The sequence below is a fragment of the Heterocephalus glaber genome, unplaced genomic scaffold (assembly GCF_053883595.1).
Source record: "Heterocephalus glaber isolate CG9 unplaced genomic scaffold, H.glaber_assembly_v1.0 deba00001504, whole genome shotgun sequence".
Taxonomy (NCBI): domain Eukaryota; kingdom Metazoa; phylum Chordata; class Mammalia; order Rodentia; family Bathyergidae; genus Heterocephalus; species Heterocephalus glaber.
The window spans coordinates 72,610,050-72,635,620 of record NW_028258324.1 but is presented as its reverse complement, the minus strand read 5'-3'; the positions used below and the strand labels follow the sequence as shown (position 1 = coordinate 72,635,620).

The window sequence follows — 25,571 nt, the reverse complement described above, 5'->3', positions numbered from 1 at the left end:
TGGACTCCTCTGCAGAGGCCTGGCCAGGTCATTGTCCCCTGCAGGTCAGAGCCTCCCGTGTGCAAGGCAGGGGAAGTTCCAGGCAGGGCCACGCAGCGCCAGCCTGGGGATGCCTGTGCCCCTCTGACCTGGGATAAGGTCTCATGGAAGGAGCCCACTCCCCTCCCACCCCAGCGATGCAGCTCCATCCTGCTTGGGGTCCCTGCAGCCGCAGTTTCATTCCAAGGCCCTGTCATTGGACCCCGTGCCACTCTTCATGATCCCCCCAAGTTCTGAGGCAGATCCCGGAGCCCCCCAGAGCCCCCCAGAGCCAGCCCAGGGAGAGTGGGGCAGGAGATGAGGATAGAGAAGCTTTTAATGGAGCCAAGCATCACAGAGCAGCCAGGAGGCTGAGGGGCAGTGGCAGGGCCAGGAGCAGGGCTCGGGACGGGGCGCGCAGGCCCAGGGGCTGCCCGCCAAGCTGGGCTCCGATCCAGGACTGGTAGGGGGAGACTCGGAGGAAGATGGGCTGTGCCTCTTTCTTCCTGCAGCCTGCACCCCAGCTCACCAAGCCCACCAGGTATGAGGTGCCCTCAGAGGAGCAGACCAGGGGCTCACCAGGGGCGGGTACACAGGGTCAGGGACACCCCCAGACCCCCTCCCCATCTCCCTCCTCCGCCCCCAGCTCCCCTCACCCAGTCCCTTCCCTGTCCTCCCGCCCCTCCGCCTCCAGGGGTCCCTGGGAGAGGGGAGGGCGGGGTGCTCACCTGGCAGAAGTGCTCCCTGCTGGGGTCCGTGGCACAGATCATCTGGGAGGTGACGATCCACACCAGAGAGGAGATGGTGGAGAAGATGTGGTAGAACTGGGCGCACTCCTTGTTGTCCAGGACGCTGACCTCCTTCTCCTGGATGGTTCGGAACTGGGGCCACTTGCCTGCGGGACGGGACAGGCCTGGCTTACTGCCACTCACGGCCACCAGCTGTCTGTCCCCACGGGCCTCTTCCACGTGTCACACAGTGGGCACAGCCTGTCTGACCCTCCAGCCACCACCCGCCATCTGGCCTTGCTTCCTGAGGAGTCTGGGTCTCCCCCACCCCACTCCAGCAGTCAGCCGTGCCTCTTCGCCCAAGGCCATGTTCGGGGATGAAGCCCCCTGTACCTGAGCCTCCCCAGACCCCATCCCTTCCCCCGTGTGTCCCAGGAAAGGAGACTCCTGGCCATTCCCAGCTACTCCCCAGCATGGGCTCTTCTGGGGTATGGTCCCCTGGGGACACAGGGAAGGGCACCCCTCTCAATGGGAGGCTCCCCAAGGGAGTGGACATTCCTGGGGCACCCAGGTGGTCCTGAGAATATGCCTGCTTTGGAGGCTTTGCCTCACGTTGGAACAAGGGATAGTGGCTCCCAAAGAGAGGGAGGAGCCCAAAGAGACGCTGAGTTGCCCCCGGCCCCCAGGGGCAGATACAGGGCCCTGCTGGCCTCCCGGCAGACACTATCCTTGGTCAGGTGTGGCCTTCAAGAAAGTTCTACCCATCTGCCTGGCCTGGGGTCCCCGAGGCCCAAGCGGCCGTGATGTGTGCACTTCCTGGACACTCCAGGACCCATCAGGATGGTCCATGAGGGTCCCCAGGGTCACCATCGGCCCTGGAGAGACCCCAGCCCATCACGGTGCAGCGGCAGCCGGGCTCCAGCTCATAGTGCAGGTCCTGCAGGCAGATGGGCCACACGTACTTGCTGTAGTTGAGCGTGTGCTGGAGCTTGAGGAGGCCAATGTTGTTGGCCTGGCCAATCCAGGAGCAGAAGCGCTGGGGCCGGTACCTGGGGCTCACGATGACCTGCCCCACAGGGATATCGGCACTTCTTGGTGTCTCCTGGTCAATCCATGGGCTCCCCACCCTCGCCATGTAGTTCACGTGCTGCCTGGGGGACCCAAGGGGGCGTCTGCCATCAGCTCTGCTCCAACCACCCCCCCTAGCACGCTCCTCACAAAAGATGCGAACAGGGCTCCCTGTTTCCGTAAAATGAAAGGGGAAACTGAGGCTGGCAGAAGCCCAGGGACCCGCTCAGGGCTGCACAGCTGGCACCTGTGTGTGGACTCCCCAGCATCCTGTGCTGTGCCCTGGTGGGTGGGAGAGGCCCTGTGCAGTAGTCCACTGCCTGGCTCTCAGGCCACCCTCCCTGGGGCACCCCTGGGGTCCCTGTGTGGACACAGAGCACATGTCTCCACTGCCAAGGCCACTCCTGGGCCCCAGAACATGGGATACCCACTCTCTTGTCTCCGGACTGAGCTTCTGTCTCCATCCGCCTCCCCTCCCGTCCCCCTCTGCCCTCAGTGCTCTGGGGAGGGAAGAGGAAGAAATAAAGGGGCGGAGGGAAGGACCCAGGAGGTGGTGGAGGCCAGACAGATGGCTTCCAACGGTCCATTCCCTGTCACGGACAACTGCACAGCACCCGAGGGCCAGGTGAAGGGCACAAGGCGAGTGCACTGCCAAGGTCAGGCCTCAACAGCGTCTGCAAGATGCAGCTGCCACCTGCCCAAAGCTGGGGTAAAGCTGGGGCTGGGACGGGCACCCTCCAAGTCTCCACCATCACCCTCAGACTCCAACTCACTGGGTCAAGCAGTGGGGCACAGCCAGCACCCAGCGGGAGGCAATGAGGCTGCCTGCACAGATATGGATGTGGTTGGCTCGCACGCTGACCATCCAAGGTGCCCGCTGGGCCATGGCTGCTGCGTCTCGGAGCGTGGGGTCTGGTTCAAAGGAGGAGCCCCAGGCTGAGGAGGAAGAGAGAGCCTGACGGGAGCGCAGGCAGCCCGGGGTCCCCTCCACTCCACCGGACCCTTCACAGCCGCTTCCACGCGGCTACCAGGCCCCACCCCACCGGCTTCTCTCCCTTCTCTGGGAGCCCCTCCTGTGACCCGGCAGACACACAGGCAAGGCAGACCGCAGCCCTGTCCCGTGGGGGAAAGGCCAGTGGCAAATGGCCCGGAAGCTGCCTGGCCTCACAGATGCTCCGAGGTTCTGGCCCACGCCTGCCTAACCTGCAGGATGGTGAGGGTTATGGCCCTGGACTCCCCCTGCTGCTGGTGGGAGTGCCAACCGCTGCGGCCACTTTGGGGGTATTTTTAGAATAGAAGATGCCCTATCTGGCACCCCAGTGGTTCAGCTCCTGGGTGTATCCAAACGGATCAGTGGTTGGCATAATTGGTGTAAGTGGCCGGCCAGTGTTGTTATTTATTTGTTCATTTCCTTTGCACAGTGCTGGGACAGAGCCCAGGGCCTCAGGCATGCTAGACGAGCCTGCACTGCTGCACCCCAGCCCTGATCGAGTTTTAAAGGGTAACAGGGGAGACCCCAGTGGTCAAGGCAGGCCAGGTACTGCGTGTTCCCCAGCAGCCTCTGTAGGCACAGCTGAGCGTGGAGTCCAGGCTGAGAACTGTGGGTCTCAGCGGAGCCCACAGCCCGCACCTGTGCCTGGAACACCAGCGCTCACAGCCGCTCGGGGCTCCCTTCCATCCCTCCTCGCCCCGAAGTACTCACAGGGCATAAATGTGGGCTTGGGTGCAGAACGCGGCACCCGGGAGGTTGGGGCCTGGTGGAGAAGGCGAGGCTTGCCGGGAGCACAGGTGGCGGCTCTGGGGACACAGGTGGCTCCTGGAGCACAGAGTTCACCAGGGTCGGCCGAGGCAGCAGTGGACAGCGCCCTGGGAGCGTGGCCTCTGCCCAGACAGCCTGCAGAGGACACAGAGAGGTCGGGGCAGGTGCGGGGGCTGGGGCGGAGGATGGGCTGGGGGGTGGTCTCACCCGGGGGCAGGAGCAGGGGCAGCGCCAGGAGAAGCACGCAAGCTTGGGCCGGGGCGCGCGCACGGTGACCCCAGGCTCCACGGGGACCGTGGGGACCCCGCCCGCCGGTCAGCATCCTCCAGCAGGGCTCCAGCCGGTGTCATCGGGACCACGGCGCCCCCTGCCGGCCGCCGCCCTGAATGGCCAGGTCCCCGCGACTGCGCCCCCAGCGGCCAACCGGCGTGAGCCCCTGTCCCCGCCCTGCCCGCTTCCTGCTCCCCAGCACCTCGGCCAGTGACGGGAGTCTGTCTTTGTTCTGCGGGCAACCCTGCCAGTGACAGGAAGCCTAACCCAAGCCCCCACGGCGGGCACCCTGCATCTCCAAGCTCCGCCCCCACCCCTCCGGCCAGGCCAGCGATGTCCTGGATTCAGATCCATTTGCTCAGGAAAGGTGGCCCGGGGGAAGGGTCCCACTGCCAAGAGTGTGGTTCACGGGACCAGCGCGGGAAGGGGTCACTTCCGACGTTGGAGTTTGGGAGGGCGTGGCTCGGTGGCACAAAGGGGTAGTGCTTTTAAAAAGTAGTGTTGGGGAATCCTTCCAGGAGCACAAAGCCATCGGAAGATTCCAGCCTCATCAAAGATGAGGTGAATAGGGCCGGGGATTTAGCTCAGTGGTTTTGCTGCCTGCTGCGCAAGAGCAAGGACCAGAGTTCGATCCCCAGTACCAAAAAAAAGATGAGGTGAATGAGCTAGGACACACTGACACGTGTCAAGGCCTCTGGTCTTGGGAGAGATGCCTGAGCGCCATTCTGTGCTCCACCCTCTGGAAGGAGGGTGAGCACACTGTTACAGCTGTGTCCCATGTCCCCCAAAGCCTCATGTGGATGAGGTGGGGCGTTCTTTTCCAGAGGTGGCTGAATCTGGAATGTGTGATGCTGGGGTTAAGGGCCTGTGATTAAGCCACTGCACGTGAGTGACTGGTTTGGCACTGCCCTGACCCCGGTATCTGGGTGGGATGAAAGGGACAGAGAGACGTTAGGGTCCCATGTTGCATTACCGCCATCTATCTGCCGTGAACTGTGCTCTTCGACGCTCCTCTGCCAAGCCGCTTTGCTTGGGGGCCAGCAGACTATGGACTGAAACCCCTACAAACTGTGAGCTAAATAGACCTTTCCCCCTTTAACTTTGGGTATCGGGCATTTTGTCTCAACAATGAGAGAAAAGTAACGAACACTGGCACCTTAGAGATGCTGGGTGCCCTGGGGGGAAAGGGTGGCTGGCTGCTCAGAAGCTGAGGCCCCCCAGGTCTGAGACCCTCACCACCACTCAGGCTGGCCAGTTAGGGCCTTGCCTGTCTGCTCTCTGGAGTATGATGGAGCCACAGAGGCCGCTGAGCAGCTCAGGGCACTGTCACCGCACATGAATCCAGGCAGGCACTCTGCCCTGCCCCACAGCACCCAGGCTGCTGGAACCTGTGGACCCTCAGGAGGGTAGGAGGGGTTGGGAGAGGCCCAAGGGCACCAGAACAGTCCACAAGCACAGGGCTGTGATCTGGCTGTCACGGGTTTCACAAGAAGGCCTGGGGGAAATGTTCAGGGAGCCCAGCAGAGGCCCTGGGGACCAGGGCTGCTAGAGGACCAGGGAGACTTAGCAGGGACCTATGAGTAGAAGAGGAGTAGAAGAGGAAACTGCCGCCCAGAGAGGGGACAGGTTACCGAGCTCACGCTACAAGCACACACGGACATGGGGCCAGACTGTGGGGGCAGGCCTCAGACGAGGGGTCTGCCGGGCTCTGGCCAGAGTCAAGGACAGAGGATGTCAGCGGTTAACGTCAGAGCATCTCCATTGAAGAACTGAAGAGAAACAGTGGGGCCAGGGCCTCCCCCAAGTCTCTGCACCCGATATCCTCTGTAGCCAGTGGTCTCTACTTCTCCGGGGTGCTGTCCTGAAACACAGCTCACAGAAGCCACAGAGAGCCCAAGGAGACCAGCAGGATGTGGCCAGCCAGCAGCAGCTGGCTTAGGAAGCTGTGGCAGACCCTGCTGCTGAACTTTAGGCCTCCGATCTGCTTTTTGATCCAGCAGCTGAAGTGGGAGGTGCTGGTGTAGATGCTCAGGAGGTGATGCCGCTGGCTGCACCCAGAGCTGCTGCTCACCACGCCCATGTGAATCCAGGTCTTGTTCACCTGGCAGACCAGGGAGCTGCTGGAGATGTCCTGCAGAGGAGGAGAGGGAGGCCTCAGGGTTCGCGGGAGCCCCCCACCCACCCACCACAGGGCAGGCTCAGCCTTGAACTCGCTCTGGTACAAAAGCTCTCCTCTTGTTCCCACCCTATAAACCCCAGTGGGGTCCCCAAGATGTGGCTACACACACAAACACACAGACACACGAGCACACACACACACATACACACCGCAGCCTGCTTAGAGAGAGCTTTTGGAAATGCAAAGCAGCTCCCCTCTTTTCTTACAAAAATAAGTGCACGTATCACAATAATATTCACAGTGGCATACATCAAAACGTAATAGCTGTTATTTCCAGTAATGCTGGGTTTCTTATGATTTTTGAACTTCCTTTACATTCTTCTGTAATGCTGGAAAATGTTATGAGTCAGAAAAGCAGCTCCTTAGATTTATTTGTCTGATGTAATACAAACTGATATTTATGGGACAAAATCTAATCAAAAGTCCACAAGACACCAAAGGAAAAAAATAATAAGGAGATTCTTAAGATCATAAAGGAACACCTGCATAGTGTACAGACACCGCTTTCCACAGAGGGGAGGTTGCGGTGCACGAAACATCAACTCAGAACTGGGCTTCCTGCAGAATGGAAGACGGTACCCCACCGACCCGCTTGCTGCATGTGATAGCTAAAAGGGTGGGATTCCAAAAATGATCATTTCAAATGCACAAGTGAGCTGACGAGAAAGTAGACTCCCCTGAGCCCAAACTAAGTGAGGACTGGAATCCAGAGGGGCAAAGGGAATCCAAGGCCCTGGGCCACACCCAGTGAGGCTGAGCTTCCAGTGCAGCTTTGCTCTTGGGTGCCAGGGATGGAGGCACAACCCAGAGCCTGCCCAAGGAGGGCATGTAGGAGGGGACACCTCCGAGGACATCGGGAGATGCCCTGGTGTGAATGTTCAGCCTGGATTGGCACTGTCTGGGGGGTTCAAAGGCCTCAGCTGAGGATGGATGGCGTTTAAAGTGGTGGCTGTGCCCTGGCACCTGGCAGCTGGTGCCTGCTTTCAAGCACCTTTCAAGGCATCCCCAAGATAACACTCGAAAGGCCACGTCCTCAGCCCTCCAAGACTGTGCACAAGGAAACCGAGGCACCATGAGCCCATGCGCCTCTGAGAAACCAAGAGTCGGAGCCTCTGAGAAACCAAGAGTCGGAGCCTCTGAGGTTTGGAACGGGGGCCTGGCCCGTGGGCCTCATGTGCGTAAGGCATTTCTCAGGGCTGAGAGAGTGTGGTGGTTGTGTTGTTCTTTATTCTCCATACCTATTTTATGAATATTATTTTGTCTCTATCCAATATAGAGCAAAACAATTAGAAATGTAACAGTATGGGCCGGGGATTTAGCTCAGTGGTTCTGCCGCCTGCTGAGGAAGTGCAAGGACCCAAATTGAAAAAAAAAAAATTGCAACAGTGTTCATTCTTACACAAATCTCTAAAGATCAAGCATTTCTAATTGACATTGGAACAGGGTTTTTTTTTTTTTCAGGAGCTCAATAGTCTGATCCTAGAATAATGTTGAAGAAAAACAGCCCATGAACTAGGTCAGTTTTGAGAAAGAAGAGAAAATTGGAAGAGCCAGGCTGGAGCAGATTCACCAAGCAGATTCAACACTTATAATTACAGAAACAGGGCAGACCAGCATAGAAGCAGGAAAACAGACCAAGGGGCAGCAGAACAGCCATAAGCTGACTGTCCACGAAGGGACTTGGTGTGGTTTATGGAGGCATCAAGTCCCTGGGGGAGGAAGACTCTGAGGTAGATGGTGGAAAAACTGCCTCACCAGATAGATGGAGACAAATGAAGTTGGATCCTACCATAAAATAATCCAGAGGAAGTAAAGCTCTAAATGTGAAAAGTGTAAAAGCTCATTGAAAGCATACAGGGCCATGGCTTTATGCCCTGACATAAAGCATATTTTAAAAACAAGATTGAAAGCTGGACTGGGTGGTATACACAGGTAATCCTCGGGAGACTGAGACAGAAAGATCACTGCAAGTTCAAGGCCAGCCTGAGCTACATGGTGTGTTCGAGGCCAGCCTGACTAGGTAGTGCGACCCTGTCTCAAAACAAACAAACAAACAAAAAAAATTCAAATCTCACAAACTGGAAGAGGAGAAATATGTCCAGCTTAATTACACCAAAATGAAGGGCACATGTTCAGGAAGGTAGATGATGAATTAGATGTCGTTGAAGATAGATGAACTATGGAACTGGTAGAAGTGACAAGCAGAGCAGGAGAGCTGGGGAGGGGGCGGATGAAGTGCAGTGTAATCAAATCAGTTCTTCAGTTCCATAACCAAAGTGAATGAAAATTGTGAATTCTGATCAGGATGATGTTTGGGTGAGGAAGGAAGATTTGACACAGGACATGTGGGGCAGAGATTTCAAAGAATAAAGGCACTTAATGGGACTATCCAAACAAACTGAAATTCCTGCATAAACAAGTGTAGGTGGGAATACGTAGCACAGGAGCATGTATGCAAATTAACACACAGCACACCACGTATTGTTCAAAGATAAGAACATCTTTAAAGATGTGTATTAAATAGATTTGAGTAGATAGATGTTCTTTTCTACATGGTGCCGAGAACTGAACCCAGAGCCTCACACATGCTAGGTGAGTGCTCTACAACTGAGTCACATTCCCAATCTTTTAAAAAAAATTTCATTTGGGGACAGTCACTAAATTTCCCAGGCTGGCCTCAAACTTGGATCCTCCTGACTCAGCCTTCTGAGTAGCTGGGATTACAGGTGTGTACCACCATGCCCGGCCATAGACCCCTTTAAAGGAGGAGGGAACATGAATGATGGAGGAGAAATACCAAGCCAGTGCTAATCAAATCAGCATTTGTAGTGTGAAGGCCTGAGCCTAAATAAGTGATTGAGGAGACTCTAGAGGCTCAGTGAACAGAAAGCACACGGAAAGAGAACAGGGAAGTGACATCATGATATGTGGACATTTTTCTACCACAGTGAAATCAAACGAGAACTCAGTGACAAAATATAAGCCACTGCCTCCGTGGAAACTAAAAATCAACTTTCACAAATGTTAAAGTAAAAACTAGAATTAAAATCTATAATTAGAATATAGAAACATAAGAACACCACATATTACAAAGCCCAAGGGATATGGGTCTACACTGCACAAAGTGTAGTTCTGGTCTGAAATAAAGTTTAGTATCAGATGAGAGAGGATGAAAATAAATTATTCATTATTATTGACAATTATATATCACTGCACATCCAGTTCAAGCCATTTGAGAATGAATTTAGAAAGACAAAGGGAGATAATTCGTGCATTAGAAATCACAAAAAGCATGGAGCTGGGAAATTAAATCAATGTTCTTAAAAAAGACCAAAATAGATAAGCACCTTGTAAGTTTTATAAAACGAGAGAGAAAAATACAAATACTTTGTGGTTGGAGTCAAATAGAGACCAGAACCACAGTCAAGTAAAATATATTTTCTCAGAATCTCAAGACTGTTTACAATTTTCTCCTTGTGGATTTAAACTCTGGATGAAATGAATAATTTCTAAGAAAATGCAAATCACTTAGACTAACTTAAACAGCAATAGAAAGCCTGACTAGCCCAATAACTATGTGCAAAACAACTTAAAATATTGCCCAAGAACAGCAACTCAAAGGAAAACCCAGCTTTGTGGTTTCGTAGGCAACGTCTAGTCAGTGTTTAAGGAGGAGATAATTTATGTTATTTCAAATGTTCCAGAACATGGACAAATATTTTTCGTGTGATGCATAGATATTCCTGATACTACAACTCGACAAAGGGAGGGATGGGATTTCCTCTTCACTCCTTGGCCTGGTGGGACAAAAGGCCATGTGGCTCATGCTCCGAGGTACTGTGTGTTCCGGAGCTCAGTTCCTTTCCTGGACTGGACTGATGTTATTCCAGGACCCAGTGCACCATGGCTGCTGGATGTAAATAAATTAAACTGAGCTAGTGGGTTTTCTAGGGTGTTGGGGTCCCTAGATGACCAGTGGGGTACGATCCTTAGGCTTAGTGAAAGCCAGGAACCTACACTGCCCCTTGGCTGCAACCTCCCGGCCTGCTTCCACAGTGACCTAACAGAGCACTTGGGTGCTCGTGATCCCTGTCTCAGCACTGACATTTCTGCCCAATACTCTACTTTTTTTTTTTTTTTTTTTGGTACCGGGGATCAAACTCGGGGCCTTCCGCTTGAGCAGCAGGCGGCAAAACCACTGAGCTAAATCCCCAGCCCAACCAATACTCTACTTTTTAATGGCATCTATTCTTATATAAGCCTTTATCCTGAAAGGTATTTATTTTTTCACTTATAAAAAATAATATTTTCACATAGAGGACTCTGTTACAACCTAGAAAACTGCTGTCTTTTACACTCAGGATAGTAAAGGCTTTAAAGCATAATTAATTAATTAAAATATGTTCTAAAAAAGATATGAATCTAAATCCAACAGATGAGTGAAGTCGAAGTTGGGCATGAGCACGAGGGATGACCGGCAGGGCAGAGGGGAGGTCAGCGGAATCTTCAGCACCTCCAGCCCAGTGCGGCCTCCACAGCTGTGGGATATTCATTCCTGGAGGAGCACACCGTGATGCTGCAGAGAGAAGTGCTCTCTCCTCACAGGCAAAGAGCCTAGCTAGCTCCATCCAACGCTCACCGAAAACTGTGGGGAGCACTTCTGTGAAGGTCAGCAGCAAACAAAAGCAGCACTTGATTCCAGGATGTCTGGGGCAGCAAGACTCAAAGCCGGAGGAAAGTAAGAACCTGGGCAGTGGGGAAATCACTGCGCATGGCAGCCTGTCTGCAGAGGGCCTGGCAAGCCCAGGAGCATCTGTTGAGGACTCCAGATGCAAGGAGAGCTCAATGAGCTGAGTCACGGGTGTTCTCAACGAGAGAGGAAGTCTGGGGGTGCAGGAAGGTGCCAGTGCTGCTAAGGAGGCCATAGACGTGGACGAACTCTTGGTGTTAATTCAGTTTTAAATGTGTGTGTGGAAAGGAAAGGTTACGTGTTAGTTAGCTTTTTGTTACTGCAGTGGAACACCTAACAGCCTACTCACGAGGGAAAGAGGTTTCTTTAGCTCACAGCTTAGGAGGTGCAAGAGCACAGTGCCTACATGGGGACAGCACAGCTGGATGAGGGGGTGGCAGATCTTGACACATCTGGAGCCAGGAAGCGGAGACCGCTAGGGCCAGCACACTCCGCTTCTGACAGTCCTCTTGCAGGAAAGCAGGGGGTTGCCTGAGAATTGCCTTCCAAGGATGCACCTCCAGGGACCTCCGACTCCCCAGCCCCACCTCCTACAGGGTCTGCTGTCCCCCACCAGTACCAATCCGGGGCCCAAGGACACATTCACACCACAACAGGTAAACAGTAGCAGCGTGAAACACATGTGTAACTTCTACTTCACTAAAAGAAATAGGCGGATTGAAGGGAAACACTCAATCCAAAATGCAAGGCAGGAGGAACAAAAAAATAATCTTGATTACTGGATTAAAGGATGGTCTCTCAGAAGTGTTGGGGAAAAAAAAGATAAAAAGATAACACTGGCTTTATGCTGTTTACAAGAGACACAGCTAAATTACATGCACAACGTCTCCTAAAGACAGCAATTGTTGGGCCAAGGATTTAGCTCAGTGATGCTGTTGCCTGCCTTGTAAGTGCAAGGTCCTGAGTTCAATCCCTGGTACCACAAAAAAAAAAAAAAGACAGAAATTGTTTTGGAAGATCAGCTCTGGACATTGCAATTAGACAGGAAAAAGAAAGAAGAGACAAATACATTGAAAAGAAGGGGCAAATTCATCATCGTTTGCTGGCGATATGTCTCTGGGCCTATAAAATTGAAGAGAAACAATAAGGTTCAGGAGGGTGGCTTATTACAAAGTGGACACAAAATCTATAATACAAATTGAAAACACAACAAAAAAACCATAGGGGTCACAATAAGAACAACATGTGTGATGCCTAGGAGGAAACTTAAGAAGCAGCAGTAATGACATGGAGAAAGTTACCAACTCTGCTCTAGGGAGACAGCAAAAGGGCAAAAGACAGTCGGTTTTTGATCTATTCGTTTCCACCAAAAACTTCAAGTGATTTTCCTTTGGACCGCACCATTTAAGATTGTTTGACTAAAACAAACAGTCAAGTAAATTCCTTAAAAGAAGAAGAATGGAGGACCTGCCTTACCACAAACAAACAAGAATTATAATTAAACTACAACAGTTCAAAAAGATAGATAGCGCTATAAAGGTGAGAATGGAAGGGAAGAAATAGGCCAAAGGTAGATTTAGAATATAATGAAGGGATCACTTCTAATTCACGACCAAAAAATTAATGTCCAATAAAAGATGTTTACCCTAACTAGTCACTTGGAGAGAAATAAAACTGGATTCTTTCTCTCGGTCTTCCAGTAAATCAAAGTCAAAATATTTTAAAAAGAAATAGAACATGATGCCTAAATAATTTTATAGTTTGAGGGTGTGGAAAGTGTTTCTAAGCATAGGGGGAAAACCTCTAAAATCATCAAGGGAAATAATGATAAACATGCAACATAAAAATATTATATAATTCTATGGGGGGAACCCCCCCCCCAAAATGACAAACGAATAGGATAAACATTGTCAAGCATTTTACAAAGGGTTAAAACTCTTAGTACTCAGCGTTTTTCATGACTTCTTATTTTGAAATAATTTGACATTTACAGAAAAGGCACAAGAATAATATTCTCACCCAGATTCACTATATCAGTGTTAACATCTTTGCTTTATATGTTCCCCATATTAAATATACATACACATGCAGTTAAACGTTTATAAGCCATTTGAAATGAAGTTGTAAAAACAGAGTGCTTCTTTACCACTCATGACCACGGAGCATCCCGCACAGCTTTTAGGGTCCAATAGAAGCAGCAGGGTCTGCTGGAAGGGTGTGGGCGGAACACAGGGGACAGCGGAAAGGGAACCCTCAGCCAAGGGGGAGCCTCTTTCCTGAGCTCCCTTTATCCCTTTGAAATGTATCGAGAAGGCCAGTGTTTTCCTCAATCCTGGGTGAAAACTCTGGCAGAACCAGAAGTCTTTGCTCACTATGATTACACTGTCGAATAAACATCTCAGTGCAGAAATCACAATGTGCATTCCACATAACAATCACAGAGCTAGACTCTTGAAGAAATGCTGCCCGCAGCCCTCGCCAACAGGCAGCCTGGCCAGAGGCCAGTGAGGAGCCGTCCTGCTAGCCTGGCCTTCGGGTTACAGCACCGGGAGGAGCCGTCCACATGGGCGCCCTGGCCTGGAGGGGCCGATAGCTGACGTTCCTCAGCTCCAGGGTACACCATGCTCCTTGAGGGTCCTGTTGAACCCCTTCTTCTGGTTGAAGGGCAGACAGGCACCCCACCTGCAGTCCCTTAAAGGGAGAAGGATAAGATCGGAGGAGAAATTCTCTCTAGGAAATCCTCCTCACAAAATCACCTGCCACACCACCCTCTTGGCTACACACTGCATGGGACATCAGTTACACAACTCTCTGAATTCTGGTATGGATTGTATTTTGATACTGTTTTTGAAATTTCCCATTTAGTTGCCTATTAATAGACAATTTACTACAAAGCTACTGTGATAAAAACAGCATGGTACTGGCAAAGACACAGGCCTGAGGACCAGTGGAATGGATTAGAAGATGCAGAAACGACTCCAGATACACTCAGCCATATCATCTTCGACAAAGGAGCCAAACACCCTCACTGGAGGAAAGATAGCCTCTTTAATAAACGGTGCTGGAGAAACTGGGCTTCAACTTGCCAGAGATTAAAACTAGACCTGTATCTCTCACCATGCACTAAACTAAAATCAAAATGGATTAAAGATCTAAATATTAAAATAGAAACTCTGAATCAGCTGGAACAGAGGTTAGGTAGAACCCTTGAAGACATCGGTGTAGGAAAAGATTTTATGAACAGAGCCTCAGTTGCCCGTGAACTAGCACAAACAATCAACAAGTGGGATCTCTTCTTATTAAAAAGCTTCTGCACAGCAAGAGACACCACCAACAGTGTGAAGAGACAACCCACAATGTGGGAAAAAATCTTCACCTGTTGTTCCTCAGACAAAGGTCTACTATCTAGAATCTATAAAGAATTTTTAAAAATCAGAGACCTCCCAAATTTAAAGACCCAATCCGAAAATGGGCATCTGAAATGAACAGACATTTCTCAGACAAAGAAGTAGAAATAGCAAAGAAACATATGAAAAAATGTTCAACATCACTGGTCATTGGAGAGATACAGATGAAAACAATGCTGAGATTCCACCTCACCCCAGAAAGAATGGCCGCTATCAAGAAATCAACCAATAACAAATGCTGGCGGGGCTGTGGGGAAAGAGGAACCCTGCTCCACTGCTGGTGGGAGTGCAGACTGGTGCAACCACTGTGGAAATCAGTATGGAGATACCTCAAAGAACTAGAATTGGAAGTCCCTTTGACCCAGCTATCCCCCTGCTGGGGATCTTCCCCAAAGAATTAAAAGAATCATACCACAGTGATATATGTGTACCCATGTTCATAGCAGCACAATTTGTAATAGCTAAAACTTGGAAGCAGCCCAAATGCCCATCAACTGGAGACTGAATAAAGAAAATGGGGTTTTTAAAAAAATTAAATGGAGTACTACTCAGCCATAAAAAATGAGAAATTAGAGACATTTATAGCTAAATGGATGCACATTGAGGTAATACTCTTAAGTGAAATAAATAGGACACACATGTGTAAATACCGAATAGTTTCTCTAGTGTGAGAAACTGAAAGTGTAAATAAGGACTAAAAGGTATAATAGATAATGTGAAATAGGAAGAAAAGGGCAAAGGGGAAGGGGAAGTGGGAGGGGTAGGGGAAAGGAAAGAAGGGAAAGGTATAAATATGAGAAAATGAAAAAATGGAAACAAAGTCTTTGTAAATAGGGAGGGATGGAGGGGTTGAAGGGAGGGCAGGAGAAGGGGGAAAAATAAGAACCAAGAGAGATTATGTAAAGGTGCAAATTTCCAACAATGAATGTCATTATATTGTATACCTAAAATGTACCAATAAAATAAGATTTTTTAAAAAATAGGCAATTTATAAAATTGATCGATTTCATGAAATTAAAACTAAAATAAGATACAAATTTTAGTCTACCAAAAGGACAAAAATTAAAAGAGGGCTAAAGTGTGGCTCAGTGGAAAAAAAATAAAGTTAAAATAAATAGCTGGCTGTGGGGGGGTTTAGCTCAGTGGCACCATGAGTGCCTCACAAGTGCAAGGTCCTGAGTTTGATCCCTGATACCAAAAATAAAAATAAATAAACAGCTGGGGATTTAGCCCAGTGGAGCCATGGCTACTTTACAAGTGCAAGGTCCTGAGGTCCTGAGTTCGATCCCTGGTACTGCAATAAATAAATAAATAAATAAATATAAATAAATAAAGATAATGTTTAATGCTAGTGCCAATGTGGGAAAATGGCACTCATCTGCCACTGGATTATGGGAAACAGATTAAACCTTTGGAGAGGCAAATGTATTGATATCTATTAAAACTTACATACAACTCATTTTGCAGTTAAATTTCTAAAATTTATTCTAGAGAAATACTTGAACAAATGCAAAAAGATACACAAACAAAGACAACTACTCTGAGCCAGGTGTGGTGTTACACTCTTGTAATCCCAGCAGTCTGGGAGGCTGAGGCAGGAGGCTCTTAAGTTTGAGCCCAAGCTGGGCAATTTAGCAACTTAGCGAGAACCTGTGTTAGAATAAAAGATAAAGGGCAGAGAATGTAACTCAGTGTGGAGGCCCTGGGTTTAATCCCCAGTACTGCATTAAAAAAGAAAGAAAGAGAAAAGCGTCGGGGGAGAAAAGAAAAGGAAGAAAAAGACTTTTACTTTGGCTTGGTAAAAGAAAATACTGAAATGAGCTCAAATGCCTACCAACCAGAGGTTGGTTAAATAGCTTGTGGCACAGTCGTATGAGTCGTATGAAAGAATTATTACTCAGTAGTCAAGGACAATGAAGTCTATTTAAATGTATAAACAGAGAAAGAAATCCAAGATATATTTTGAGAGAAAATTTAAAAGTTGAGTAATAAAACTATATAATAGACTTTTGTTAAAAATCAACCCCCAAAGCCAACTGTGGTGGCACATGCCTGTAATCCTAGGCTTGGGGAGGCTGAGGCAGGAGGATCACAAGTTCAAGGCCACCCTGGACTTAATAATGAGAACTTGTCTTGAAAAAAAAATCAAAACCAGAGAAAAATCCAAAAATATATTTGGATTTTTTTGTGTATTGAAAGAAGTGTTAGGGACATAAAATGAGCACTTTAAAGAAGAATTTTCTAGGTAGTTTGATTACGGAAAAGTATCATTTTCTAATTTCTGCCTTTATGTGTTATTTTTAAACAAAATGTGTGTTTTCCTTCCAAATTACAAAACATATTTTAAAGTAGTGATGATGGAATCACAACAGTACAAAATTTGAGAGGAATTAAAAGTTCAATTCAAGAGTGGTTTCATAACCATATATCCTTTAAACACAGAACTATAAAGAATAAATTTTTCTTTTCAAAAAGGCATAAAAAGAAAACCAAACCTAGCCCAAGGAAATCAAATTACTAGAAACTGAAAATAATGAAATAAACATTAAAAATATAACCACATATTAGGCAACCAAAGAAGTTTCAGCATGTCCCGCACATGTCCCATTACAGAACTATTTTTATGACTACCGGGAAGATGTTGAAAATCAATAACAACAAACAGTATGCCCAGGTCAAAACAAAACCAAATGAAAATGATATACAATGTTTAGAACTGAATAGCAATAAAAACACTACTCACTTGCTTAGCATGAAGCTAGAGCAATGTTTAGCAGGAACTTACAGTCTTAATATTTGTATTAGAAAGGAAGAAGGACTAACAACGCATGATCTAAGTGTCTAACTGAGAAGTTAGCCCCTGTGAGATAGAAGACTGATATACAAGGCAGACACATGACAGACGGCACAGTGAACACAGGAAATTCTTTTTTTTTTTGCGGTACTGGGGATTGAACTCAGGACCTTGCACTTGCGAGGCAAGCACAGCGCCACTGAGCTAAATCCTCAGCCCTTAACGCAGGAAATTCTTTTCCAGTGATTGGGGCTGGGACAATTGGTAGTCCACCCTAGAAATAAATGAAAACAGATCCCTATCTTTCACCTTTCACCAAATGATTCAAAATATGGAAACCAAAATTTCCAAACCTTTAGAAACAAAATACAGAATGTCTTCATGAACCTCAGGAAAAGGAAGAAATTCTTAAAAGACAAAAAGTATAAACCAAGAAGGAAACATGATATATTTGACTAAAATAAATCTAAATTGCTCTTTAGCAAAGGGCAGCATTAAAAAAGATTAATGAAAAGCTGGGAGATGATATTTGCAATAAATATAATGAACAGGGAATTGGTATCCAGAGTACAATAAAATAATAAGACAAACAGAGAAATGTGCAAAGTATACAAGTAAGCAATATTCATAGAAGAGGAACTGTGAATAGTGAATAAACACACAAGATGAACAAGTGAACTAATAACTGGGGACCACTGCATTACAAGCCCAGTTGGTGCTCTTTCTCACCCACCAGGACAGAAAACATTTCATAGTCTGGCAATAAAGCTGGCGGTAAGGATACTGAGGTTAATATCATCACTTTGGGAAACAATTTGACAACTTGGCAGTAAAGATGGATGAAGGTGAACACAACCTAGGACCCATTCATGCGGGATCCTGCTGAGAAATCCCACACATGTAAATGGGAGGATGTGTGTGAGAATATCCAGAGCAGGAGAGCTTATGATAGGAAAGAACTGGAAACCCCTTCAATCTCTTTTAAACAAGAGAATGGGTAAACTGTGGCCGAGACTGAAGAAAATATTGTAGCACTGCTAACGACTTACAGCTGCATGGATATGTCTCAAAAACAATACTGAATAGGAGATGTAAGTGCAGAAGTCTGCTTATGGAATGATGCCATTTATGAAAAACTGGCTAGGCCAGGACCCGGCCCAGATCTAGACATGTGACTGAGAAGTACTGCCACTATCACAGTCACTGTGGACTCTAGCAAAGGTATTTCGTCCCTGTTTCACAGACTGGGACACTGAAGCCCAGCGGAAGGAGATTTTACGCCACGTGCAAAGGCAGGCATGGCCCCAGAAGCCCTCCTCCTCGTCCCCTGCACGCATTCTGCACCTGGCACATGGCCAAGCCCACATCTGAGCTGGCACACAGCATGTCATCCCCGATGAACTTTTTCCGGCCCTTCGAGAGGAGCTTGTACTGTTGATTGTAGATGCAACTGTTTATGATCCTGGTGGCCACCTCCTGAAGATGGTAGTGGTCCTTTGAGGCCCCTGAGGAGGGAAAGACCTTGTCTTGGCATCGCCTATGTCCAGCTCAGATTGTCGGAGTTCCCTAATATGAGAGGCAGGTTATTTCCTGGGATGAGGATGTATGAAGCCCTCAAGAGCTCAGAGCCTGACTTGAAAAGGTCCCGGCTTGGAGTGGCAGGCAGGCACCAAGTGAGGATGAGGAGAGATTTCCCCAGTACTTCAGGATCTGTGAGGGTCACCAGGCAAGGCAGCAAGACCCGGAGCCCAGATGTGCTCCCACCCTGGAAGGCAGCATGCCATGAAGGCTCCCAGATGGCAGGACCCTGGGCAGTACCAACAGGTGCCAGACCTCGGGGAATGATGGTCTCTCCAGGTAACCAGTGTGCATGAAGGGCAGAAAGGCTTCCTCAGTGCCTCAGCCTCCTGAGGTCACAGCCCCGGTGCAACCTGCAGCATGGGGCCCCCTTCATAGGCACGGGTTACTTTCCTGCCATGCTGCAAGGGTGAGGGCTCAGCACTGGATTGACCCTCATTCGGGGAACCTAGGTCCATACAGGCCACTCTTCTCTTTGATGCTAGAATACTGTGGTTATCTTGGTATACAGGGGCCCGGGCAGCATGACGCACATCCAGGCACCCAGGAAGGGGATGCAGACAGTGACTGAGTAGATTAAGAGATGAAAGAACGAGCCTGTGATGGGATTGCGTCTGGAAGGGAAGGTGTCTCAGGACCCTACCCACCCAAATTCACCTTCAGTCCCTGGCCTTCCCCATCCAATCACCCAGCACACGGACCCGATGGCTGGCTTGGAATGGGAGGTAAGGAGGCGGATGGGCTGCACCGGGGGGGAACAGGAGATGGGGTCCTTGAGCTTCAGGAGGCCAATGTCCTGGAACACAAGGTTGGTGAAATTCTCATGAATCACGGTGTGAGCAACCAGAAGCTGCGAGCTGTCATCCGGGAGGTGCTGGGCTCCCACCTTCACGGAGCACTGTGTAGGGTCCTTGGATCTGCAGGGCCAGGAGGAGGCAGAGGGTGGACATGAGGCCAGGTGTGGTCCAGGAGACAGAGCTGAGCCCAGGGTCACCTAGCTACAACCCCTGCTCCAGATCCCCAGATTCACCAACACCACAACCCGCCCCCCCCCCCACACACACACAGACCTGGCCGCAAAGCAAAGCCCCCGGCCCAGGCCTGACTGACCTCAGCAGGCAGTGTGCAGCTGTGAGGACCCACTGTCGATGGATGAGCGAGCCGCTGCAGATGTGCATGCCCAGGAAAAGGATGCTCACCTGCCAGGGCCGCCTGCCCACCTCCCCCGGCTTCCCCTGCATCACCTTGCAGGCCACATGGGTCTGACCGCATGCCCAGAACCAGGGCTCTGGGGAAAGAGGCAGAGGGGGTGCAGAGGGAGCGTCACATGCAGTTACTGCCACCTGCACACATGGGGAGGGACCTTCACTCCCCCAAACTGGCAGCCAGAAGTCCAAAGACAGGATGACCAGACGGACACGGATGACCCTTGCCAGGCTTGCTATGAGCCATCACCCCCGCTGCATGTCTGCCCACATCCGAAGAGTGGGCTGTCAGCAGCAGGCCAGGGGCGGGCAGGTTGGGCAGGGCGGCCAGTCGGTTGTGGCCACAGAGAAGCCCTACATGGCTGCAGCCACCCGGACAGGACCACGCCCTGGGGGGCAGTCTCGGGACAGGGACGATGGCCATTCCCTCCTTTAGTGACCACACATCATCCAGGGGAAGAGGCGAAGAGAGTCTACAGCAAGGGCTGGAGACCAAGGTTAAAGAACAGTGAAGGGCTTCTTATTTACAGCCTGCTGTCGAGTCCAGGCCGCCAACGAGCTGTCCCATGGCTTTGGAGACCTCCCGCAGAGGCGCCGCTGGACACACTCTGGGAGGCCACGAGCTGCCCTTCCTGGGGGATGCCAGGGTGGGTGGGGATGGTGGGAGGGCAGTAAGCAGACACAGCGGAATCACGAACTGCTGGGGTTCCAGCCGGCCTCTCTGTCTGCCCTCGAGATGTAAGCCCTGACTGCCGAGACACAAGCTCCTGCCATTGCCACCTCCGCCCTCACCAGCAGGCAAAGCCACGGTCCCCACCCAGCCCACCACCCCAGCAGACCTTGATGCTGGGCCTCCACATATGTGGCTAGATACACCTGGACTTCCTGAGCAGCTGGCTCGGGTGTGTCCCTGTAACACGAGGCTGACGAGTGTGGGCCGTGGACATCTGAGCTCATTCACACCGTGTGTCCCCCGGCTCCTGTCTGTTGCTCCCAGAAGCAAAGGGCCAGTGGGGCCGCAGACTCCCACAGCTGGAGGCATTCACGCTCGCCCCGGCCTCCACAGAGCCCTAACCTCCAGAGTGCTGCCTTGCCAAGATGCTCCCTGTCCCTTTCCCCTGCTGACCAGGGAGCCACATCTCTGGCCCTTCTCATGCACGGTGGAGGGTTTATGGCTTCCTTTTCACTTCAGATCATAGCCCTCCCCAGTCAAGATGCTCCACCTCTCCAGGAGCAAGGAGAGGCCTCCAGGAGCCTGCCCTTTCCTTGCTCATGAAGCCGAGGGTCGCTTGGCCAGGGTTCTGCAGAAGGAACTCACACAGTGGGCTCCTCCGAACTTGGGTCCTGAACAGCGGTGGCTCAACCTCCTTCCCCCAAACCTTACACAGGATTTGCAGGATCTGCCCTGGGGGATGTTTCTGCACGAAGTACAGAAGACAGATCTGAGAGAGTCGCCAGTGCTTATTCGGGGGTGCAAGGTGTCACAGATCAACCTCGCCCCGGGCTCGTCACCGTTCCATCCATGGCAGACCCTCAGCTGCTCAACTGGGTTCCACAACATACCCTGCTCTCCACCCTTTCTTAGTGTCCCAGGTCAGAGCACTGCCACTTACAAGCAGGACCTTCCCACACTCACATGTGGCTACCAGAAGACACATCCTGGCCTTGGGACCGAGTTCCCATAAGGTCACAGCCCATACCAACGCCCACACCAGCAGATGCCCAGGCATCAGCCTCAAGGAGGAGCCTCATGCACCCCACCCGCCAGGGACATCACATACACTGGAGGGCAGCACTCACTCACTCACTCACTCATTCAGCAAAGCACTCATCCAGGAGGGGCTGTCACACAGTGACAGAAAATGACAGAGCCCCCGCTCACATTGACCACCCCAGCTAATTCTCTGCCAAGCACAGAATGGGCAGTTGGCAGGTCATCCGGGGCAGGGCTGCCACCACAAAAGCACCGTGGTGGGGGGCAGGATCCAATGGGAGCCTGGAGGTCCTGCTCAGTGTGGCCCTAAACTTTTCACTTCCAAGGTCTACTGACAGCTGGCATTGACTCCTGATTCCTCCTCTCAGAGCCAAGAAGCTCTGGGGCTAGGGGTTTCCCACTGTGGGATGATGTCCTCACCACTGTCACCAGTGCCTGACGGGCGCCTCAGGGTCCACGCTGACTCACAGGTGCTGATCCTCCCAACCCCGCCCATCTATCCCATGGTCAGTTTGTTCACGCATGTGTTCACGGTCACCCTGAAAGCTGGAACTGCCTCAACATCATGTGGGTCATAAAGGTCACACGGGTCCCCGTAAGGTCACAGCCCATACCCATCCCTCCATCAGAACATGGATGGTGCAGCCCCGCAGGCCCCCAGGCATCCTCCGCCTCTGCCCATCCTGAGGACCTACCATTCTGTAAGGCTGATCCCCCAGCCCAGCAGAGGGCAGTGGGGGTGTGCAGGCCTGCAGGTCCTCCGCCCCACATGCCATGGAGAGCAGGTGTCAGTCCGTGGGATGGTGCAGGGTGGGTAACATGGGCAGGGGGCAGGGCACCTGCATTGTGCCAGGGTTCTAGAACTCCAGGGTGGCTCATGCTCTGCCCAGGTTAAGGCTCCCCGGCCTCGACTGCAGGTCTGAGGAGGTGGTGGATGGTCGTGGTGAGGCCCTGCCAGGGCCTACAGGCGATCCCTGACCCAGGACTACTCTGAGCCTGCGACAGTGGTACGTGTCTGGTTGACGACAGCACCAGGTGCTGGGCCTGGGAAGGCCCTGGTAGGACCTGGAGGTGTAGAAGCCAGACAGTAAGTGAGGAGTAGCTACGTCCTGCAGCATGCATGGTGCAACAGAGTTCCCTTTCCTTGGGACCCGTGCTTTCATAAGCACAGCTTGTGGGTATGAGGCAAGTGTGTCTGGCTTGGGAAGGTGACTTCCAAGAGGGACGGTGGCTTCCTGAGAAGAAGCAGCTTGCAGACTTGGGTCTGCATGAATCAGCGGAGTAAATGACATCCCAGGACACCCCCTTCTTCCCCACTGACGTTTCCCACGCTCTTCAAACTGTCTCCGAGAGCAGCTCACTTCTGCTACACCAGTGCTGTTGAGGGTGTGGGTGAGTTGTCCCCATGCTGCCGAGGGACATGACCTGGCGTGAGGACCATGGAGGAAACCTGGAGCTACTCAGTAGAGGAGGAACCGCCCCAGCCCACAACCCGAAGCTGTACTCATGGTGTGTGCCCTTGCAGCAGCTCACACACTGCAGGAGACACGCAGACCACTAGCAGCAGGCTGCTGTGGAAGCCTCGCTGGACACTGCCCACCTGCGCCCAATGGGCACAGATGCCCAGGTCACTCTGGCATGGAGATGGCAGCCGGCTGTCACACAGAGCTGCATGGGGCACCTCCCCAACACTGTGTGAAGGTCAGGCACAGAAGGTACACACTGTGTCAAGTTCAAAAACAGGTGAAACAAACTCTTTTTTAGGGATTGTGGTAGAAAATCAAGGATATAGTTATCCTGAGACAAGAACCCCCGTTTCCTCTTCCACATTTGAGGAAAATAATACTGTGGGGGGAATTACCAATAGATAAATAAAGTTAACGGAATAAAAATCAAGCACACTTGTTATCCCAATCAGTGCAAATACATAAAATTCTGCTTCTAAAAGGCAAGGATCCTTAACTGGATGTGGTAGCACACATCTGTAATCTCAGCCCTCCAGGAGTCTAGAGCAGAAGAGTCCTAAATTGGAGTACAGCCTGTGCAACTTAGCAACTTAGTGATACATGAGACTCTGTCTCAGAATGAAAAAAGAAAAATTAAAATGAGCTGGGAATGTAGCCCAGTGCAAAAGCCTTGGGTTCAATCTCCAATACTACAAACTACAAAAAACTATATATAGTTTCTATACATACATATATATTATTATCTATATAATAATACAACTCTACATATATAAGGTATATGTAAGTAAAAATAGAAATAGCAATGTTAATCTCAAAAATGATTCAGGATAGAAGCTTTAAGCAGAAAAAGAAGTTGTTTTATATTAAGAATAATTATAATGAATATATAATGTCATAAAATTCTGTCCACCAATAAAACATCAAAGGCATCAAGCAACATGAGTCCCCTGCAATACATGGTCAAATTGAAGCCTCACCTGTACCAAAAGAATCCCCTCCAATTCTGTCTCTGAGTGCTGGACTGGCTTTAAAAATCAACTGTACATTAGACTATGAAGAAAACCACAACTCCCCTAATGGTGATGGGTCAGGACCACATCTTTTACCAGAAGGAGAGGAAGCAAGGATTTAACAATAAAAGAGTAAGTGAAATAAACCAAATCATTTGCAAAGCTAAAAATAGGACTGGGAGTTTAGTTCAGTAGTACAGAGCTTCTCAGCATGCATGAGGCTCTGGGTTTGAACCCTAGTGGTGTAAAGAAATAAAAGAAAGAAAAAGAAAACTTTACAAATAAGCTTTGTTGGGGTTAGGGGTGTAACTCAGCAGTAGAGCACATGGTTGGTGTGCCCAAGACCCTGCATTCAATACCTGGCATAAATAAATCAATAAATCAATAAACCTTTAAAGTTTGTGAAATTAGTTTGAGGAAATAAGAAGTATGCTATAAATTTTTAGAAAATACTAACAATTTTAGCAATACATTTGTTTAAAAAAAACTTACTGGGCATGTCTAAGGCAAATTCCCAATTTTAAAGGCATTTATTATTGAACAGCAAAGAAGAAAACAAACACGTTAAATCTTTAGATCAAAGAAACTACAAAAGGCACAAAATAAACTCAAGGAAAACCTGCAGGAAACAAGCACAAAATAGAAAATGATACTTTAATCAATTTGAAGAAGATTCAGAAGGAAGAATGAAGAATCACCCGGATATCTGAAAACCAAGCCCTATTTGGTAAGACAGGGCACAGTCATGTCGATAGTGTGCTGCAGCAGGCTCAAACCCTGCCCTCCAGCAACACGGCTCTAAAATGTGTATGGCCAGAGTGTAAGGACTGCAAGAAGAAATGGGCAAAGCTGACTTCTGTGGCCAACACAGTGAGCACACACACCCAAGAGGTGTTGAAAGGGTTGGAGTAACATGATCGACAAGCCTAATTCAATCAGTTCTACTCAAACTTTGCTCCAAAACACACACTTTCATTCTAAACACACATAAAACATCCACCAAGGAGGGCAGAGAAGCTGAGCCGGTCCCAGCACCCGGAAGGAAGCTCTCCCGCCACCATCCCAAGCTCCTAGGGCAGAGAAGCTGAGCCGCGTGGGTGCCAGACACACCCTCCACCCCGTGGAAATGATAAGACACATAAACAAGTCTCAAAAACAGACTTCTGGATCACCTACAGCAACCCCAAAAGGAAACGAGATGGAACACTCTGATACTCGACCACCTGGACTCCCTGAACTGGCAACAAAAGAGGATCTGGGAAAAATGAAATCAGAAATAATTACTCAGATAACAGCAAAGATTGTGCTCATGGTGCAAGACATGATTAATAAATTTAGAGAGGATACAGATAAAAAAAAATAGAGGATCTGAGGAACATGATGGAATCCCAACAGGAAACAAATGGAATCCATAAAACAGATGCAAATAGATTTCCAGGAGAATAAAAACTCTATTGAAAGTCTGTGCAGCAGAATGAACCAATGTGAGGATAGAATTTCACATATAGAAGATAAGATTGCAATTAGTGACCAGGAAAAGAAAAATTGCTTTAAAATTGTAAAGGAACACGAGCAATCAATCCAGGAGCTGCTAGACGATGCAAAGAAGAGTAACATAAGACTGACTGGAGTCAATGAAAAAAGAGGAGAGAGTGCAGATGACATAAAAAAAACTGTTCACAGGA

The 25,571-nt window shown here is 49.6% G+C and overlaps 2 protein-coding genes across 2 annotated transcripts; both read right to left on the bottom strand.

Annotated features, from left to right (window-relative positions):
- Nucleotides 1-346: 346 nt before the first annotated feature.
- Prss50 (serine protease 50) lies at nt 347-3,895 on the bottom strand. Its single transcript, XM_087185991.1, is given in 6 exon segments — nt 347-652; nt 747-913; nt 1,614-1,897; nt 2,588-2,750; nt 3,517-3,708; nt 3,781-3,895. Coding segments are annotated over 6 exon segments (1,203 nt in total). The 3' UTR covers nt 347-370.
- A 375-nt stretch (nt 3,896-4,270) lies between these two features.
- On the bottom strand, nt 4,271-22,248 carry LOC147825448 (serine protease 46-like). Its single transcript, XM_087186848.1, has 5 exons — nt 22,102-22,248; nt 19,602-19,779; nt 19,149-19,408; nt 18,258-18,418; nt 4,271-5,974 (listed from the first exon to the last, which is right to left on the bottom strand). Exons 1-5 carry the CDS (start codon nt 22,184-22,186, stop codon nt 5,717-5,719), a joined length of 942 nt encoding a protein of 313 aa, XP_087042974.1. The 5' UTR covers nt 22,187-22,248; the 3' UTR covers nt 4,271-5,716.
- Nucleotides 22,249-25,571: the final 3,323 nt, after the last annotated feature.